The 20728-nt window shown below is 50.2% G+C and overlaps 2 protein-coding genes across 4 annotated transcripts; both read right to left on the bottom strand.

Annotated features, from left to right (window-relative positions):
• Nucleotides 1–4466: 4466 nt before the first annotated feature.
• Nucleotides 4467–12779, bottom strand: LOC137594335 (ceramide kinase-like). Of its 3 annotated transcripts, XM_068313753.1 has the most exons (13): nucleotides 12231–12776; nucleotides 10867–11001; nucleotides 9972–10094; nucleotides 9768–9893; nucleotides 9611–9677; nucleotides 9328–9473; nucleotides 9135–9209; nucleotides 8787–8939; nucleotides 8371–8476; nucleotides 7737–7816; nucleotides 7381–7583; nucleotides 7087–7307; nucleotides 4467–7001 (listed from the first exon to the last, which is right to left on the bottom strand). In XM_068313753.1, exons 1-13 carry the CDS (start codon nucleotides 12364–12366, stop codon nucleotides 6914–6916), a joined length of 1659 nt encoding a protein of 552 aa, XP_068169854.1. In that variant the 5' UTR covers nucleotides 12367–12776; the 3' UTR covers nucleotides 4467–6913. The 3 variants fall into 3 exon arrangements, with proteins under 3 accessions (XP_068169854.1, XP_068169852.1, XP_068169851.1); XM_068313751.1 differs by having other exon boundaries at nucleotides 7381–7580; nucleotides 9768–10094; nucleotides 12231–12779; XM_068313750.1 differs by having other exon boundaries at nucleotides 9768–10094; nucleotides 12231–12777.
• Nucleotides 12780–14185: 1406 nt separating this feature from the next.
• On the bottom strand, nucleotides 14186–19277 carry LOC137593720 (zona pellucida sperm-binding protein 3-like). The gene is made up of 12 exons (XM_068312658.1): nucleotides 19242–19277; nucleotides 18666–18776; nucleotides 16841–17006; nucleotides 16656–16739; nucleotides 15974–16281; nucleotides 15705–15823; nucleotides 15518–15621; nucleotides 15257–15434; nucleotides 14655–14772; nucleotides 14502–14584; nucleotides 14346–14434; nucleotides 14186–14250 (listed from the first exon to the last, which is right to left on the bottom strand). Exons 1-12 carry the CDS (start codon nucleotides 19275–19277, stop codon nucleotides 14186–14188), a joined length of 1461 nt encoding a protein of 486 aa, XP_068168759.1.
• Nucleotides 19278–20728: the final 1451 nt, after the last annotated feature.

Here is a 20728-nt window from a genome sequence, read left to right as displayed (position 1 = left end):
AGAGTCCTGTACCATAAAGCTTGATTAACCTAGCCGGTACCATAAAGCCGGCTATCAACTCACTAATTCAATCAGGGGTTGTCAACTCTAGATCTGTGCGCTCACATAAAAAGGGCGGAGGTTGCTGCATGCGACCAATCGCAAACATGCAACAAAAACTAGCCCGAGCCGCATATTTCACAACGGAGGAGCAAACAATAATAATTAATAAATACGATCAATACAAATCAACCCAGAGCGTCCAGAACACAGGGACCATTCAGTCAAGAATTGTGGGAAATGCCCTGACGTACGTCAAGAGCTTCTGAGATGAAGATATAAACCCAAGAGATGACCCAATAAAGATTCATTGATTCGACGAATAATGTTAAGATGTCCAGTTAATATCATCATCATCATCAACATCATCATCAAAGTAAGTGGACTGTTTGAATGGAAACAGGAAACACAAAACACTGTTTTCAGTCAAGTGGTCATAAAATTTTTAATAAGAAAGAACTCTGTTTTCAGAACATCAGCATCTCTCTGTCTCTACAGGTCGGTAGGCCAGGCGTTGTAGACCGATGGACACATGTACTGGCTCAGCAGCAGGTTCACCCTCTCCGTGTCTGCTCCCTCCCCACTGTGGACAAAACACAGTCACATGTCAGTCTGGTGGGCCGAGTGGAATCAGACACTTCCTGCTGACACACCTCTTCTTCACGCCCTGCATCCGGCGCAGGAGTGCGCAGATGGAGCTGTGTTTGGCTTTGGACCGTAGGAACTCTGAGTATCTGTTGGAGAACTCCAGGTCTCCCAGCTGTCTCCTGCGGTCCAGACCTGCAGCCAGCAGCTGTCTGAAACAGAGACATCAAGCATCACTAGGTTCTGTCCACCTGGTCCCGTCTGGCCATCAGTCTCGTGTGGTTCTGGTCTAGCCTGAGGTGACATGTGGTCAAGATAACTCATTCGTGTCCATGAGGGGAAAAGCTTCAGGTGTCCACTCACTTGAGTCGCGCCTCCAGCAGGGCGTCTCCGGACATCGTCCTCGACAGAGACCGCGAAACGTCCAGGAGTCTGATGGGAGTCAGGAAACCATCCACCTCGCCTTCATCCCTGTGGTCACATGACACAAGCCACACAAAAGTAAAGAACAGGAAGTATGTGATCCAAGTAGATCTGACCATTAATGGCGCGGTGTTGGGTTTTATTATAGTCTCTCTGTAGTTGGGGAGGCTGAAGATGAACGTACCTGACAGGAAGTGAGGCGGTGACTTGGAGGACGGCCAACATCAGGAACACCTGAGCCACACTGACCGACAGCATTGTGACGATGACGATGATGATGATGAAGATGATGTGTTCCTGAGGAGACAGGTGTTATTGACAATAACTGCGTGTGTAGCTGTCCACATACTTACGGACATTAATTCTAGATTGAGAACATCCTCATTAAGTGGTCTTCGTTAGGACATTGATGATATGAGAAGCTCATCAGTGGTAACTAACCTGTTAGCTATGCTAGTCTGCATACTGACCAGCAGATAACAATGACCAACACACAAACCAGTTCAATGTGAAGACAAACGAAGAGCAAACGTGAGGTGGAAAACCGATTCTGACCTTCTGGAGACCTTGAAGGGAAGGTGATGAACAGCGTGTGGAGAGTCTCACGTTTGCTGATCCTGCTGGAAACCGGATTGCTGGACTGGGCAGATTGGTGGTCAGGGTCCAGACCCTCTCCTTTATGTACCCCTCTGGTATCGACCCCAGCACCATCTCCCGTTGGTTTTATGGGTCTGATTATTTACTGTGTCAACAAGTCTGGTCTAGTTTTCCAGCAGCGATTTGATGGCTTCCTGAGAGCTTCAGGACATGATTGGAGCTGACCTCCTTAATGAGTTCTAATCACCTGTGAGAGCTGCATGTTGTTTGTTCACAGAATATTGATCCATACATATTTGTCTTTTATTAGCTATCAATGCTTGTGTTTACTCTGACAACAGGGTTAAATAAAACTCCTCTTCGTCATTTGTTTTTCCACCTTTCTCACGGCAACAGCTTCAGGTCATTCATGTCTGAAGTGACATCTGTTAGCGTTATCGTTAGTGTTAGCATCGATCTGTGGCAGGTACATGATGTGGAAATGCAGCTGATCACCTAAGTTAGGCGATGCTTTTCTGCAGATTCGTCAGGCAACAGTTTGAAAAGACACAAACTAGGACGCAAGAAAGAAGGAAGATGCTCACAGAGTTCACTTATCGACTTAGTTATTCACTACACAAGTAAGAAAAGAGACTTCAACCATGGATGGCATGTGGAACCGTTAGTCAGCCACGTCAGTGAGAGTCTGAGTGGAACGGTGTGTTTGTGTGATGTATGGGGCAAAAGAAAAAACAAAACCACATCAACCAAAACTCAAACCAACCCACTCCTATCCAATCCCAAACTAACCCACACCAAAACCCACATCTACCCAAGCCCAGACCCAAACCAAGCTCAAACCCACTCTAAGGCAAACTCACATCACCCAAACCAACCCAGATCCACATCAACCCAAACCAATCCAAACCCAAAAGAACCACACCCACCCAAGCCAAATGCAGACTAACAAACACCCACAACAACCAAAATCAGAATCCAAACCCAAACCCACATCAACCCAAAAAAAACCCCAAACCCACATCAAACCAAACCAAACCAAAGCCCAAACCAATCCAAACCCAAACCAACCCACTCCTATCCAATCCCAAACTAACCCACACCTAAACACACACCAACCCAAATCCAAACCCACATCCAGCCAAATCAACCCAAACCCAGACCAACCCAAACATCTGAAGTGCCACATGCATTGTTTGGTCAAACGGTTCAGAGCTCACCCAATGACACTCATCTGTTTGAACACTTGGGTGCGTTATTCTCTATAAACAAAAAATGGACCCAAAACGACGTTTCCCCACCGGTTCTGTTCGATTCTGTAGGCCTGTCTGAATTGAGATCATTGCTCTTTGGCTTCTGGTCAGAAACCTTTTTTTTGCTTGGGACCACTTCACTTTGGTTTCTGCTAATAACCTAATAATATTGTACAATATTAACTATAGTAAAGGGGAGATGGAAAAAAAGGGGGCTGGGGGCAGCACATTTAAGAATCTAAGTCATGGAGGAAAATCCATTAATTATTTGACTTATTAGCACATATCACAAACAACATGCTTACGGCTGTCAGACAGCTGTATCCCGTGTACCAACACGTGTCTCTCCGTTGATATCACTCAGTGTCTCTGAATACTTTAAAACAAAGTGTACTATTGCTGTTATATATTGATTTCTTTAACCAGAAGTAGGTTGTTTTATTTTAAACAGTATTTGTTAATGTCTTTTCTTTCTGTTGACGGTGTGGTGTTTGATTTGTCCACTAGAGTTAACGTTTCATGACAGGTACCCCAGCATGGAAGGAGACACTGAGTTGAGCTGGGTTTTTAAAGCAGTGCCTCCATCCAGGGCCCAGGTGTTTCCACCAAAGCTAATACACACAGGTGTCACCACTTCACTGACGACACTCTGCCACGCCCACCTCCAGCACAACAGGTAGCCTAGCAACAGGGAGGCGTGACTGAGGTGGTTGTCAGGCTTATCAGGATCAAATTGGTAGTCATAAAATCCATCTTCCAGTATCTCTGAAGTTCACCGATTGACTGAGACCTGACCCTCGTGCCATGCTGGATGTCTCATGCATCACATCAAATATAATACATTATATTAGTACATTTAATGATATTACAGTCTACCACCACTGTTATGGTGTCAGGACTGAAGACCTAAACGTGTTGAGTGGTTGGCCACCCAGAGGTCTAGAATGAGAGGTGGTGTTGTTGGTTCTAATGCATATATAGAAACCATTATAGACAGTTTAACAGGCAGCAAAGCAAACACATGCAAGGATTATAGTAAAAATTATTTAAAACCTGCATTTATTTCATAAAATTAATTTTAGAGTTTAAACAAGTTTAGCGGGCTGTACATGGCCCGCAGGCCAAAGTTTGCCCATGCCTGCCTTACATGGTTAAAGAAAGCTGGACAGTTTCAGGTACATCAAACTCTTGATGCTCATGGATGATAATTAAACCCTTATTTTGGAAGGGTTCTTCTCACCAGGTGAGGTTAGGGTTCACCCCTTGAACTTCTGGACATCCAAGTTACCCTCCTATTATATACAAGGGTGGACTGGTAGAAATACAAAATCACCAGACCTGTGAACGTACTTCAAGACCTTCTGACATAGAAGTTTTCAGGTAAATTCCATTTCGGTGGCAGTCAGCAGGATATAAGGGACCCTGGTGCATCATGGGCTCAGAATGTGGACTGACCAATCACAGCAGAGTCTTTAATTTGGTCTTCTAACGCTCCCGTGAGTTCTGAAGTCTCCTGAGCTGCAAGTCAAACCAATGAGTGGTCAAACCGAAAGAACGAGAGCAGAACAGACAGGAGTTCAACGTTTTTAATTAGTTACTGAAACAGCTACAGCAGAAGGTAAAGGTCAGCTCCAGCTGGAGGTCACCTGACCCACGTCTGTCCAGTCCAACCCCAAGGAAGGTTCTGAACAATCACTCTGGATTAGGAGCTGGAGATAACACAAAGATAATTAAGACTAATGTGTACTAAAATTCAGTGCTTGTTCTAAGTCTTAAATATTATTAGGAAATACTGCATTAAGTACACCAGTGTCAGAGTTCTGCTCGTTCAGGTAGGTGTTCAAGACAAAATCAGTTAAAACCCAGGATGAAACCGTGACGCACATTGTTGACAGTTTGAGGAAACAAGAGTTGGACCGTCCAAACCGGGTCATGATCGTTGCTGAGTGATCGTTCAGTTGGAAATAATAGGGCAGAACTTAGAAGAACTAGAACACCTGTAACCTGTTGAGTAGCTCTTTGTGGCTCCAACATTTGATGAAGTGAAGCTAACAAGCTTCCTGGCTCATTAGCTTTAGCAGTGTTAGCTTTGTAACCAGAGAGCTATGAGGTTATTACTAGCAGTTAGTTCATGGGCTACTGGAGGGCTCTAGAGTTAAAGTTCCTGCCTAAAACACTCTCACCAGCTACAGCAGCATGCTAAGTCTTCGCTACATGGCTGGTAATGTCACTAAAACATGTCCACTCGTTTTCCATGTCTAGGAGATAAGTCTATAGAAGGTAACGCACACACGTTTAATGAAGTTAGTCTAAAACTGAGCGTCGTCAGTCGACCTACGAACACACAGAAAACATTTGGGTTGTTGTTCCAGTAAACATTCAGGTCCTCTGGAACAGGGTCCACATGAGAGCAACATCGGGACGAAGACCTCCGAGGGTCCATCAGAGGTTTGAGCCCCCACCACTTCTGTCCTAACCCTAACCAACCCTAACCCAAACAAACCCAAACCCAAATAAACCCTAACTCCTAACCAACCCTAATCCCTAACCAACTCTAATGAACCCTTACCCTAATCAACCCTAACCCCTAACTTCTAACCAACCCTAACCCCTAACTAACCCTAACCAACCCTAATCCCTGACCAACCCTAATCCAAATCAAACTGAACCCCTGAAGTCTGTAGTTGTAGAGAGACAGAGACAGGTAGACAGAGGAGTAGACAGGTAGACAGAGTCAGGTAGTCAGACAGCTACATCATTAAACCACTGCTGGTGTTTGGTCAGGTTTGGACCAGGAGAACGCTGAAAGCTGATTGGTTGATATTTGGAGCTTGCTGCTGGTTCCTCAGGCAGTTTGAGTCCGGCTCATCGGCAGCAGAGGAAACTATACAACAAGAACAAATGATCAGCAGCTACAGAAGGTCCAGAACCGGGCCTGGGTCACATTAGACTTAAGAGCTTCTGGTTGGTTCAGGTCATTATGGGATGTCTTGAAGGACAGTCCTGGAGAAGGTAATGGGATGCTTCAGGACTGGATGCTGCTTGATGTGATGTTCTGAGGTCATTAAAGAGAAAAGTCTGAGTGGAACCCGTGTTCCAGAGCTCAGGGAGGCAGATGTGACCTCACTGGAGATGATGATGATGATGCATGGAGATGGAAGAAACCCGTTAGCATCAGGCTACACATCCACACGAGCGGAAACTATTTTCTAAACACCTGTTTAGGGGTACGACTAGGAAACAAACCCCATCTTGGGGCAAACGTTTGGAAAAAGCCCCGCCTCTTCGTCCGAACTGAATAAAAAGGCGGGGAGCTGCATCTATGGCTGCTTTAAATTAGCATTAGCATGATAAAAATTTCATGTCAGTCCACTGAAGCCTTCTGGGACCATTTGCAGTTTTCTGTTGATGGTCACATGATTCCTCGGAGGCGTTTCCACACAAAGCACGAAACCAAGAGGTCACTGTTTGCATACTGAGCAGAAACAGTGGATTAAAAACATTTGCGCGTGTCGACTAGCTCAGCCGACTCGCTGACTGACCTGGACTTGTTTCTACATTCCAGGGCGGTCAAAACGCGAAGTGATTGTAACCGAGCCAAGTCTTCCTGACAAATGACCGAAACTCCAAAGGACCTGTTTTGGGGAGCAAAATGGAACAGGACCCTTCATCTTAAACACATGTGATCAGACCCATCAAGACTACATTAAAGCTGCAGATAAACACGGAGTGTAAAAAAAAGTTCAGAGGTTAAAGCTGAAGAAACTGGATCCGTGGTCTCTTCCATCCATCGTAACAAGAGCGACTGCCCACCCCACAGGTGCTACCGCTGCTACACCAGGACAACACAAGTCCCACCGCGCTCTGACGGTGTCCAGCTTGAGCGTTGTCGTAACAGACATTCGTAACCCCGGTAACAAAATCGCCAAATCAGAGAAAAGAGGTTCCTCGGTCAGGGCCGGAGCACATCAGGTGCCAGACACTCAGCTCCATCCAGACCGAGGGCGAAGGGACGCGGTTTATATTGCACAGGGGTTGGTGAAATCCTCAAACACCATTGGTTCTTCGATCCCTCGAGCAAACAGCTTGATCAGCTGGCAGTGCGCTCTGAAAAAACAACAGGAGATTCCATTGAGAGAACCGTCACCTGGTAACCTGGTAACAAGAAGGGACGCTCGAAAAGATGTGGGACCTGACGTCGATGGCTGTGTGGGTCAAGATCTCGCCATCGCAGTTCCAGCTGCTGTAGGCGGGGGCGCAACCGCACGTTGGATAGTCTCTGCAGAACTGCCTGAAGATCTGGCGCTTCCCATTCTCTCGCAGGTCTAGCTCCAAGTCCGAGTCGCTCTGGCAGTGACGTGGCGTGAAACAGAATCGCCGAACCCGGTGGACCTCAACGAACGTCAGGTCAAACTGGACGAAACAGAAGACAGGGGAGGTAGCGGGTGTTTGTTCAGGGGACATGAAGCACATCTCCGTTTCCTACCTGGTCGTCTTTGCTGGTGTGTCGGAGGAGGTGTCTCAGAAAGTCAAAGCGGGAACATTTTCGGACCAGTATGAGGTCGGTGGTGCCGTCGGCCAGGTGGGCAGCAGGTGAGAGGCCTTTGGGGCTGCGAGGACAAGCGCAGCTCATGCTGGCAGCGTTTATAGCCAGGAACTTGCCCCGGATCGTCCTCCAGGAATCTCCTTCTGAAAGGCAGATCTCATCTTTAACAACACAACTCTACATTGTGGAACACGAGTCCACATTAGTGTGCTGGTGGGTGGGTGTTCACTACTCCGACCACGTGCGATGTGCACCTAAGGTTCAGCGGTTTGTCGTGTTGTAGAAGCAGGACTCACCGCATTCTGACGCCTCGTTCACCTCGTACCTCCCAGCTCCATCTGAAAGCAGCTGCCCATTGTGGTGGCAAACCACACACCTGGAATGTACACACACACACACACACACACACCAATGGAAGTCAAACATGGGTGAAACAATCACCTTTACCGGAATCTTGGAGGAACCATCAAAGTCTGTTATATACGACAGGAAGAGAGAAGAAAAACCATCGCCTGAAGCTCAGAACCAAACCACTGGATTTAGATCTAAACCTCTAGATTGAGAACCAAATGACTGGATTTAGAACTAAACCTCTAGATTTAGAATCTGACCACTACATTTAGAAGCAAACCACTGGGTTTATGAACCAAACCACTGGATTGAGAACCAACATCTGAGCTGCTGGAGAACCTATGGCTACCTTGACTCACCTGGATGAACTGAACAGCCAGCTGAACTGGTTCTAACTACACACTGAAAATGTTTGAGCTCTGATTCAACCAGATCAGAAAGAAGCTTTTGAATTTTACCTGAAACCAACAAAGAATAAACAAACAGTAAACACATTCAAACAACGACCTTTAAACACGTTTCCCATCTGAGGTTTTAAATGAAAGTAGTTTCCACGGCGATAACACCGATGTCTCTCACCCAGAACGACACTTGGCTGCATCACGCGGCGTTCCCATGATGCCTCTGGCTGGCAGGTAGGACACGGTTCCTTCATAGTAGTGGTGAGTCAGGAACATCTTCACACCTGGCAGACAGTCAGTGCTTATGACCGTCGTCATCGTCAGTGTAGCCCTGTGTTCACCCCGTGTTCACCCCACATTCACCCCACATTCACCCCACATTTACCCCACATTCACCCCACATTCACCCCACATTTACCCCACATTCACCCCACATTTACCCCACATTTACCCCACATTCACCCCACATTTACCCCACATTTACCCCACATTCACCCCGTGTTCGATCCATTCAAACGCCACAGAACTTCTGTCCCTGGGACCGTTCTGGGGGGTGAACCCAGATACTTTTTACTTTTGTTGACGTGCTGGTACCTGAGACGTCGTATCTGGCCGGACCCATCCACCGCTTCCTCTCACTGTCAGTCAACACGTCGCCATAGAAACCGTAGCCCAGCAACGAGACAGAGTATCGCAGGAACGTGTTGTTGTGGTGAACGGAGCACACATCCATCGGCTGGGAGTCTCCTACACACACACACACACACACACACACACACACAGACACACACACACACACACACACAGAATTACATTTTGAAAGCAGACCTCCACTGGTGCTGGGTTTGGCTGCAGCGCCCCCCGGTGGAGGACACAGGTGATTGGTTTTCACTGGAGGGGCGTGTCTAACGTCTGACGCTCAGAGGAGATCATGTGACCGACCCACGATGATGTGCAGCGCAGAGGTCACGGGGTCGTTGGTTCCCACAGTGGCGAAGCAGATGCAGTCGGTTGATCCTGAAACACAACAGACGCCATCTGATCACCATATTGATCGGTGATTAGATTCCTCCAGTAGATGTAGGGACCAGGGCGACACCATGACACACACACACACACACACACACACACACACCTGCAGGAATGATTCCGATGCGCAGGGAGCAGGGCAGCAGCGCCCCCTGGGGGCCGTTGGGGTCCACGCCGGCGTCCACCTGCGTCCTCCACACCAAACCGTGGACGATCTCACTGAACATGCCGTCGCCGCCGACACACACCACCCTGAGCAGGACGTGAACAGCCATGACATCACTTCCTGTCACGTCTGATGACGCTCTGATAGACGCGCTAGCAGCTGCAGTGCTTTTATTTTGGCGGTACACTGTGATGTAGTCACAGGAAGAGAAGCGACGCCTCACCCGTCATACGTCTTTAACTCCGCCTCCGTCCTCAGGTGATCCCGCGCATAATTGGCGTGTTCTGTAACTATGAGAACAAACACAGACGGCGTTGAGATGAGTGACCCCCCTCATGTCGGGCGTCTGGAGAACAAGAAGTGAGCAGAGGGGGCGGTACCGATGACGTGCGTGGAGACGCCCGCCCGGTTGAACAGCGGCGCCACCTTGTGCTCATAGATGCGTTGGCCCTGCTTCTTCCCGCCGTACGGGTTGATGTAGACCAGCAGGTGTTTGGGTCTGCAGGCTGGACAACACGGATCACACACGTGTTCATCAGTGTGTGTGTGTGTGTGTGTGTGTGTGTGTGTGTGGCGCGTCCTACTGATGGCGGCGAGCTGCTCCCTGATGCTGCTGACCCAGTGCTGAAACAGCGCCTCCTCTGGACAGGTGAAGGTAACCTCTGCGCACCGCCAGCGGTGCTGCCGACACCTCTCCACGTACAGCACTGCACACACACACACACACACACACACACACACACACACACACCTTACTATCGATTACATGTATTGATTGACGTTTAAAACACTTCCTGTTCAGAGCCGACAGGTTTCATTATCATCAACATGAGACCGCCGCTGCATCGCCAGGTGTGTGTGTGTCCAGGTGTGTGTGTGTGTGTGTGTGTGTGTGTGTGTGTGTCCAGGTGTGTGTGTGTGTGTGTGTCCAGGTGTGTGTGTCCAGGTGTGTGTGTCCAGGTGTGTGTGTCCAGATGTGTGTCTCCAGGTGTGTGTCCGTCCAGGTGTGTGTGTGTCCGTCCAGGTGTGTCCGTGTCCAGGTGTGTGTGTGTCCAGGTGTGTGTGTGTGTCCAGGTGTGTGTGTGTGTGTCCAGGTGTGTGTGTGTGTGTGCGTGTGTGTCCAGGTGTGTGTGTCCAGATGTGTGTCTCCAGGTGTGTGTCCGTCCAGGTGTGTGTGTGTCCGTCCAGGTGTGTCCGTGTCCAGGTGTGTGTGTCCAGGTGTGTGTGTGTGTCCAGGTGTGTGTGTGTCCAGGTGTGTGTGTGTCCAGGTGTGTGTGTGTGTGTCCAGGTGTGTGTGTGTGTCCAGGTGTGTGTGTGTGTGTGTGTGTGTGTCCAGGTGTGTCAGTCCAGGTGTGTCCGTCCAGGTGTGTCCGTCCAGGTGTGTCCGTCCAGGTGTGTGTGTGTCCAGTAGTGTGTGTCCAGTAGTGTGTGTGTGTCCAGGTGTGTGTGTCTCCAGGTGTGTGTGTCCAGGTGTGTCACCTGTGAAGGCGTGTCTGCTGTCCGTTCCTTGCTTCTCGATCTTCTTCCAGCTGCTTCCGTCTCTCCGTCTGCTGCTCTTCTCCTCCTCCTCTCTGACAGAGATGATCTCTGACACGGAGACGCTGTGACACACACCTGAACACACACACACACACAGTTAGCAGAACCGAACACACACACAGAACCCTCACACACTCCGCGGTCCTTCCAGGTTCACACGCCCAGCAGCGTTCCTGTTGTCAGCGTGAAACACAAAGCATCCTGGGTAAAAACAGCAGGCCTGCTGGGACGCCGACACCCAACACCCTCCCTGTTGTTCTAGGACGTACCGGTCCACACACACACACACACACACACACACACACACACACACACACACACACACACAGACACACACGCGCGTTGGATGTCAGCTCAGTCCTCCGGGGTGCGTTCCAACCTGTTTGTTCAGTACGATCTGTACCTGTGGAGGCTCCCTCTCTGACCTGGGACCAGCTGGAGCGGGTCACATGACCCGGACCGGGGCAGGAGGTCCAGACCTGACCCCCACCTCCACCCCCCCACACACACAACTCTTCACACCTCCCTGAACCATCGACACCTTCATCTGGTCACACCTCATCCTCAATGAGCTGCTGAGTGTGGACCAGAACGTCAGGTGACGTCATACTGACATGACGTCACCATCTTCCTGGACGCACCTGAACGCGTCATAGTGGGTTCTGGTTCGGTGCCCCCCCCCCCCCGGCTGACCACTGGGTCACATAACGGGACATATCGTTTATCATTAGTGACGCCTCCAGCGGCTCTGAACCTGTAATGACGTCACGGACTGGCGTCTCTACGTCATGAACGTCCCGTGTTTTCAACAGGATGTCGCGTCGCGCGCTGAGGCCGACAGACAGACAGGTTCCTGACAGACAGACGGGTTCCTGACAGACAGACAGACAGACAGACAGACAGACAGACAGGTTCCTGACAGACAGGTTCCTGACAGACAGACAGACGGGTTCCTGACAGACAGACGGGTTCCTGACAGACAGACGGGTTCCTGACAGACAGACAGGTTCCTGACAGACAGACAGACAGGTTCCTGACAGACAGACGGGTTCCTGACAGACAGACAGGTTCCTGACAGACAGACGGGTTCCTGACAGACAGACGGGTTCCTGACAGACAGACAGACGGGTTCCTGACAGACAGACAGACGGGTTCCTGACAGACAGACGGGTTCCTGACAGACAGACAGACGGGTTCCTGACAGACAGACAGGTTCCTGACAGACAGACAGGTTCCTGACAGACAGACGGGTTCCTGACAGACAGACGGGTTCCTGACAGACAGACAGGCGGGTTCCGTCTTACTGGGTCTGAACGGCCGGTACACCGGACTGGAGCTCCGCCTCTTCCAGCTCAGCACCGACCGGCTCAGGCTCACGTCGTACGCCGCGTTTCTGATGCGGAGCTCGGACAGCAGCAGCTGTCGGTTCGGCCTCTCCATCGGAGCCTCTCCGTCCTTCTCCGTCCTTCAGCGGTCAGAGGAGCGGCGGCTGCCCCGGGGAGGGTTACCTCCCTACGGCCATGTTCCGTCCGAGGCTCCGGGGACCCTCTGAAATAAAGAACCACCGGACACCGTCGGTCGGGTCGACGAGCAGCGGATTCCAGGTCAGGACGTGAAGGCAACCATCAGCCCAGCAAATAGCGGTTCTGAACGGAAGTGGGAGGAGCCTGGGACCAGTGCTGCATTCAGGTGCCAGAAGAAAAGCGTAACTTCTAGTGTTAGTCATTCACCTCTTCTTCTTCTGCTGCTGGGATTTAAATTCCGGTCATTCAGTTCTAGTCTCTGGTGAATCTTTGTCACACTGGACTCTAAAGAGTTTGGAAAAATGTTTCTAAAATAATATTCTAAGTAGAAGAGTAACAGGAGGCCTTAGAAGCGATCACAAGTAAGGAAAAGTGATTTACAGAATAATAAATGAAGGAGTCATTTCGGTTTTGTTGTATCTAGACAGAGTAAAGTTCAGATTCAGAACCATTTGAGGGATTATCATTTCTTCTCGCCTGCTGCTTGTTTTTTTTTTTCAAAAAAAAACAACAAAAAAACGGAGAAGTCCATAATTCCTACAGTCTACGTGACCCTGAAAGCGTCTAAATCAGATACGTCTCTCCCCTACGTCATCACGCACTCTGACGGGTGGACGACGAACAAAGATCGTCGCGATAAATTTCAGAGATGTTCAACTTGAAATGTTTACATCCACCAACAACAGGGCCAACGCGAGTGTGTGTGTGTGTGTGTGTGTGTGTGTGTGTGTGTGTGTGTGTGTGTGCGCTCAGATGACGTTCTGTATCTTGGAGGAGACCCTGGTCTCTGGACCTGATGGGACATTAATTGAACATCGATTACAGGAACCAATCAGCATCATCAGATTTGTTCTCCAGAACATGATAATCCGGTTGATGAAGACTTGTCAGATTAATCTGATGGGATTAAGAGGAGAAAGAAAGCAGAAACAAAGGCAGGTTTATTAATCCATAGAGGGGAAAAAATAACCTCTCCCAATCAGAGCTATACTGTATAGACTCATCTCATTTATCTCAACGGATCTTCTTTCCAGTGTTAAAATAGAGATAAAATATTTGTCACCAATTTGAAGTTTTATGGGACAAGCTGGTTCTTTCAGGTGCAGTTCCACCCGCTGCCAGAGGGAGGCACTGGTGCCCCACGCTGGTCTGTGACAGGTGCAGTTTTCACCTTCATGTGAATTAAGGGGGTACAATAAAGATTATTGCTCCGCCTGACGAGCCAATTAGAACCATCTGTAACGGCTGCTTCGTGACGTCATAGGCTCGCGTCCAGAGGGCAGAAGAAACGTTTGCTTTGGTTCCATCAAGCAGAAGCTGTGGATTCAGAAACCCACCGGTGATGAAGAGGCTTCATGTGTGACGGAAACCGAGACGTGTTTCAGTCAGAAACACCAGAAACCACATGATCCAAAGAGTTCTACCTACATCTGGACAGTTCAGACCACCAGAACCCCAATGGTACCATCATCATCATCATCAGGGTTAATGAAAACAGTGAGACCTTCATCACACAGGAAGACTTCTTGTGGCGTCCGTCTGACCTCAACCTCTGAGTCTCAGGGCGAAGAACCAGAAGCTCCTCCTCGTCCTGTGATGGACGCCGGAGTGGAACCACTTCCTGGGTAGAACTGCTCTCTATTGGTTTTAGTTGTTGCTATGACGATAATGAAGGCGGAGCCACAGAACAAACCACACATGAAGTCTCGCTGACAACAGCTTTAATGAGTCTCTCCTCACGGACGTCGTTTCTCCTTCACTGTGATTGGTCCAACCGCTGCTTCCTGTTCCCACGGAGCTCCTGCAGGCAGAGACACGCCCACTATTTCAGTAGAGACACGCCCACCATTTCAGGACCGGAGCAGTTCGAGCCGCCGCTCCAAGACCGGTACCTACGTGTTCTGGTCAGCTGACCTGGACTTCCTGTCCCACAGTCGGTGTCACAGCAGACGCAGGCTCGATGTCGGCCGCTGGCTTCCCTCCACCTGTCGACAGACCCACGAGTCAACGGCGTTCAGCAGCAGATGGCATGATGGGTAATGTGCCTCTCACCCATTGGAGAAGGAGCAGGCCTTGCTGGTGGCGTCGATGGCGGCGGCCGCCGGCGTGGCCCTCAGGCTGCAGGTGATGTAGATCTGAAGAGACACACGGGTTCAGTTTGGTTGGCGTCCCGTCAGCCAATCAGCATCAGCGCCCCAGCCTCACCTCGCCGCTGTCGTCCTGCTGGAACCGGAACGACTCCAACTCGAACTGCAGCCGGTCGTCCTGAGAACGCTGCAGGAACCGGGAGCCGGAACCCGTCAGCTGACTGTCGAACAGGCACCTGAAGGCAACACGGGAGGCGTGAGACCAACAGACGCCCGAAGGCGACACCAGACCAACAGACGCCCGAAGGCGACACCAGACCAACAGACGCCCGAAGGCGACACCAGACCAACAGACGCCCGAAGGCGACACCAGACCAACAGACGCCCGAAGGCGACACCAGACCAACAGACGCCTGAAGGCGACACCAGACCAACAGACGCCCGAAGGCGACACCAGACCAACAGACGCCCGAAGGCGACACCAGGCCAACAGACGCCTGAAGGCGACACCAGACCAACAGACGCCCGAAGGCGACACCAGACCAACAGACGCCCGAAGGCGACACCAGGCCAACAGACGCCTGAAGGCGACACCAGACCAACAGACGCCCGAAGGCGACACCAGACGAACAGACGCCTGAAGGCGACACCAGACCAACAGACGCCCGAAGGCGACACCAGACCAACAGACGCCTGAAGGCGACACCGGTGTAAACTGACCCGTTGTGTCCCAGGAAGGTGTATCGGGGGACGGTGTCGACGTTGGGGGCCACGGTGGCCACGCAGCGGTCCACCATCACTCTGAGGGGGGCGTGGTGGAACGGCGTGACCCCCACCTCAAACCTCATGATGTCACCAAGCTGGAACTGAGAGGAGGGGCGGGGGAACTGCCAATCATCTGAGAGAGATCACGGGTCACCATTCAGGGTCTTAGTACCACCTGGGTTCACTTCATGGACCGGTTCTGGAGCCCCCACCCACCAGTCATCAGTCTGATGGAGAGCTGCAGGCCTTCCTGTGACGCCGTGTTGGCGCTGAATGGCGTCCAGGTGGGCTTCAGCGACGCACTGCTCACTTCCTGTTTCCTGCAAACAAGAACTTCTGCTTCAGAAGAAGTCAAGACGACGTTTGAGGAACCCGATCAGGAGAGACGACCAAAAGCTCCGACCTCTGGTACCGACACTCGATGCTGACGGTGGCTCCTGTGGTTCTGATGATGTCACCGCCCCCTGGGGGGCTGGGGGTGTAGTGCAGCTCAAAGGCGTAGGTGAAGGAGTCCTCAGACATCTGAAACACACGATCATCTGTCCGTCTGCTGCTGTAGATGTTCTGATTGGACGTTTCCCACTGACCCGCCCTCTTATCCCTGGGGGGGGGGGTGTCAATGCCTCATCAACTCTCCTCCCCGCCCTGAGGAAACCTTTGGTCTGAACTCACCAGCAGCCGGCTGCCACATCGATGCAGCTCCGACTCAAACACCCAGGCCTGAGCTTCCTGGTCCTCCCCGGTGGGGGGGCAGCCCCCCAGCGACACGTCTTCGGCCCGCACCGGCTTGCCAATCCCCAGCAGGTCTTTGTGGGCCTTCACTCGGACGGAGTTCTCCCCGCAGACGACGGCGACGCTCTCCGCCGCCGGGGGGGCCTTCAGCTCCAAGTCCGGAGGGAAGTGAGGCGCCTCCTCCGATGGGGGGTCGGGGTACCTCCAGGACAGCGGTTTGTGGGGGGGCTGCTTCTTCTGGGGGACGTCTAAGGGGACGGAAGTGTGGGGGTCATTCTAAAACTTTTGTTTGTCGTCATCATTAAACTGAGCGTTCCCATGACAACGATGATCAACCCGATCGCTGGAGCCCCACCCACTGACACACCTAGCATGAACAAGCTCCACCCACTTCATGTCTATGATTAAATTAATTTTGACCACAGAACATACAGAAACATCTCAAGATGAGTGTCGCCAACATGCTAAAGACATGCTAACTCTGCTAACTCGGCTGCAGGTGTGAATTGTTCTGCTGACCCCCCCCCCCATCCTCCGGAGCAGAACCAGGAGCTTCAAACCTCAGCTGGTACCACCTGGTTCTGCTCCGGACACCAAACACCTGTGGATGGATCGGGTCTACCTGCTGCTGGGACCCGGCGCTGGTCCAGTTTCCGGTCTCGGCTCCTGCCGACGGCGTGCTGGAACCAGTTTGAGCCCACGGCTGCTGCGGCGCCGCAGAACAGACAGGAAACCATCGTGACCAACAGCTTCATAATGCTCAGCTTCCTGTTCTCCTCTGGTTTGAGAGCCGCTCACCTGACGCACCTGCTGGCTTTGTGGAGCTGACGTTGACCCCGCCCACCAGCCGATTGGCCCCATGCTTCCTCAGGTGCGGCTCGTTCACCTGTGGACTCGTGTGCCACCTGGAGCAGGAGGCGTGTTCTTTAGAACCTGAGCCCAAACGTTTCCATGGAAACAAGCATTTCAACGTCTGACAGGAACATCAGATTAAATATCTTCTCCTTCCTCTCAGGAACCCTGTTATTGTTTAGAGTCCTCCAGCAGGTTGCCATGGAGATAATCAACTGGGATCATGGCCGACGCCCACTGACATCATCACCATCACTATTCTTACTGTTAGCGGTGTTAGCGGTGTTAGCGGTGGTTTCATGGTGTTGTTGTTGTGTTGTTGTGTTGTTCCCCTCTCCTCCCCCCCAACTGGTCAAACCATAGGCTCCGCCCACCTCAGGCTCAGGAGGTTTCTGCCTGTTAGAATAATTATAATTATAATTATAATTATAATTATAATTATTATAATAATAATAATTATAATAATAATAATTATTATTATTATTATTATAATTATTATTATTATGTCCCAATGATGTCATATGTCCCAATGATGTCATTCTGTCAACAATAAACAACAACAAAGTCATCTGTGTTTTAACTAGGCTTCCACTGAAACCTTCTCTTTAGGTTCTGTGTTGATGTAGATGGAGATTTATTTAACTGTTGATCTCATTCACTTTTACTTTAACTCATCACAATGTGGCTCAGGGGACGCGAGTGTGTGTGTGTGTGTGTGTGTGTGTGTGTGTGTGTGTGTGTGTGTGTGTGTGTGTGTGTGTGTGTGTGTGACCTTGACAGGACTAATTATTCATATACACAATGATTCACAAACAACTTTAACAGGAACTCGATCAGAACCTTAATTAGTTTGACTGTATCTCACACACACACGCACACACACACGCACACACACACACACACACACACACACACACACACACACACACACACACACACACACACACACACACAAACACACACACACACACACACTGACATAATATAATATAAAATAATATAATATACTTAACTCAATTCTAATAATTTCTAACAATTATCCTACATCGGTTACATGCAAAAAGTGTATTTGACAAGGAGGCAGTGTGTGTGTGTGTGTGTGTGTGTGTGTGTGTGTGTGTGTGTGTGTGTGTGTGTGTGTGTGTGTGTGTGTGTGTAATCTGCAGCTCCTCTTGGGACCATTAGCCGCTCACCTTCACTGATATTAATGAGCTCCATCCGCTCATTTCTTTATTTATTAACTAACAGCCAGAGGAAAAGGCTGTGTGTGTGTGTGTGTGTGTGTGTGTGTGTGTGTGTGTGTGTGTGTGTGTGTGTGTGTGTGTGTGTGTGTGTGTGTGTGTGTGTGTGTGTGTGTGTAAAGCTTACCGTTCTTTAAATCTAAGTCGCTGTTATTTTTACGCAGACGTGGCTGTTTTGTTGTTGTTGTTGTTTATTGATGATGATGATGTCAGCAGGTTTTTGGGACGACCTTGATTACGGTGAGGAGATTTTAACCCAGTTCTAATCACAGATCCGTTCACACTTTAAGGCGAACGGATCGGTCACTGGAACAGGAACATTAACTATCAGTAACAGTAATTTATTAAATGGGGAAACTCCATCTGTAAAGAACTACAAAATAAAAGATTACAATGTAAAGAACTACAAAATAAAAGATTACAATGTAAAGAACTACAAAATAAAAGATTACAATGTAAAGAAGTACAATGTAAAGGACTTTGTCTGAGGCGACTACATGTCAGTGTAGTGTCTCTGTCACTTCCGGTGTCTCCCTCACTTCCTGTGTCTCCCTCACTTCCTGTGTCTCCCTCACTTCCTGTGTCTCCCTCACTTCCTGTGTCTCCCTCACTTCCTGTGTCTCCCTCACTTCCTGTGTCTCCCTCACTTCCTGTGGAGCACCCAGCGTTCAGGTGCCCCTCCCTTCACGCCTCCACCTCATCAGTCAAAGCTGTGACATCAACACGTGTGGGACAAACCATTCCCACACGTGGGGTCGTTACCTTCTGCTGGTGGGTGTGTGGTCTGAAACCTAATGTATTGATCTGGTATCAGAGGAAACCCCGCTGACAGGAGCAAACACTGATTCCTGATCAATAATTCAGTCTGATGGAGACTTGACTCGCCTCACTGGTGGACTACCTCAGACAAGATGCTGTGATGCAATGGACTTCATCTCCTGATGCTGCTGATGCGGTCCAGATAGGCCTCATCTTCATTCTCTGCACCATCCTGTTAGCAACGCGTTACCGAGGCAACAGTGACCTTGCCAACGGGGCTCCTTTACCCAGCTCTAATTAGGAAGAGTTGGGAGGAAGACAAGAAGCTGTTGGGCAGACAGACGGGTGAGACTCACCGTGAAGCACCGGCCGATACCTCTGAGAGTCGTCATGGAAACGGACTGATGTTCACAGCGTGTCCTGAACGTCACGCATGTGCGCCTGTCACCAACAGCAGGTCACATGTTCATCCAGAAGCGTGTTGTACGAGTGTTCCAGGACCTGAACCCCCTGATGTCACGCTACAGCCGTGACGACTGCTCACACGACACATTAACACGTATGATGTCACGCTACAGCCGTGACGACTGTTCACACACGTTGGGTTTATGTTGGGTATCGATCACGGTGCCTGGGGAGCGTTCCTGTCCAATCACAGTGGCTGTTGGACGGTGGATCCGCCCCCAGAGGGAGGCGGCTGCGTCTGCATTCCGTCCTCCAGGTTTTAAAGCGATCACATCCACACTGATCAATGTAATCAATGTCCAAACGATCATCTGACACACTGATCGCTTCCTGATGGCGTTAACCTTTGACCTCTGCGGGTCTGGATTGGTGTTGCTGCAGGAGAAACACAAGAGGTCAGTTCAAACAAAATTAACTGAAGGGGTCTGGATCCATACTGAGGTCAAAGGTCAAGTACTGCAAATGAAGCAGAAGGACCACGGGGGGGGGGTAGAGATCGATCGATTGAACGAGTGAATGGAGGCGGGGAGTTGTTCTGGAATAGAAGAGCTGGAACATCTGAGCGCAGAGGCGACTGCAGACGTCACATGACATCACGTGACGTCATGATCAACAGAACCAGACCAGACCAAACCAATCAAACCGCAGAGGTCAGAGGTCAGTAGCTTTAGAGGATGACACGCGTGTGCAGGAGGTCACGTCTGACCTCCAGCAGAGATGGAACCCATGTTCCTCTGACCTGAACCCTCTGAGCTCTTCATCACCACCTGACCTTCAGGACTAAATCCTGGAGGACGGGCCGCCGCTCGCCGACGGAGACCCCCCAGCGACTGTGGTAATTGGGTCACGTCGGCCCCCCCGCCGGTTCTCGCTGCTGGAGGCGTCGTCGGACTCCATCGAGGCGACGGCCAGGAGCCATCCAGCGGGTCGTTCTTCACAGGAGCGCTCCCCGCCACGCCGGACGCCGACAGCTCCGCCCACTAGTCACACACTGTGGTGCCGGTCGGATCGGACCTTCCTGCCCCCGCCCCCATCATTCAGGACGTTTAGTTTTGTCATTACAACAGGTTGAGACATGAGAAGAAACCCGTTCAGCGGTTTGTTCATCCTCACCTTCAGATCGTCTCTCATGTTGTCTTTGGTGTCCACCGGACAGAGTTAAAGGTCCATCGCCTCTAAAACAGCATTGTTTCTATTTCCTCTATATTTCCTGTATTATATTACCAATACATTTCCTCTATGTTTCCTATATATTTTCTGTATGGTTCCTGTATATTTCCTGAATATTTCCTATATATTTCCTGTATGTGTCCTGTATATTTCCTGTATATTTCCTGCATATTTCCCATATATTTCCTGTATATTTCCTATATATTTC

Source organism: Antennarius striatus, chromosome 4, assembly GCF_040054535.1.
Source record: "Antennarius striatus isolate MH-2024 chromosome 4, ASM4005453v1, whole genome shotgun sequence".
Lineage (NCBI taxonomy): Eukaryota > Metazoa > Chordata > Actinopteri > Lophiiformes > Antennariidae > Antennarius > Antennarius striatus.
Note: the sequence above shows the minus strand (reverse complement) of the source record. Positions and strands in the feature narration are given on the sequence as shown.

Bases quoted from the DNA above. Each gene is read 5' to 3' on its own strand.
- LOC137594335 (XM_068313750.1), bottom strand. From the start codon at position 12,366: ATGGAGAGGCCGAACCGACAGCTGCTGCTGTCCGAGCTCCGCATCAGA. The intron at 8,940-9,134 runs GTCGGTCACATG...GTGTGTGTGTAG, and splicing joins TGCGCTGCACATCATCGTGG to GAGACTCCCAGCCGATGGAT. The intron at 7,002-7,086 runs GTCCCACATCTT...TTGTTTTTTCAG, and splicing joins CACACAGCCATCGACGTCAG to AGCGCACTGCCAGCTGATCA.
- LOC137593720 (XM_068312658.1), bottom strand. From the start codon at position 19,277: ATGACGACTCTCAGAGGTATCGGCCGGTGCTTCACG. The intron at 16,740-16,840 runs GTGCGTCAGGTG...GCGGCGCCGCAG, and splicing joins CAGCTCCACAAAGCCAGCAG to CAGCCGTGGGCTCAAACTGG. The intron at 14,251-14,345 runs GTAGGTACCGGT...CTCTGCCTGCAG, and splicing joins AGGTCAGCTGACCAGAACAC to GAGCTCCGTGGGAACAGGAA.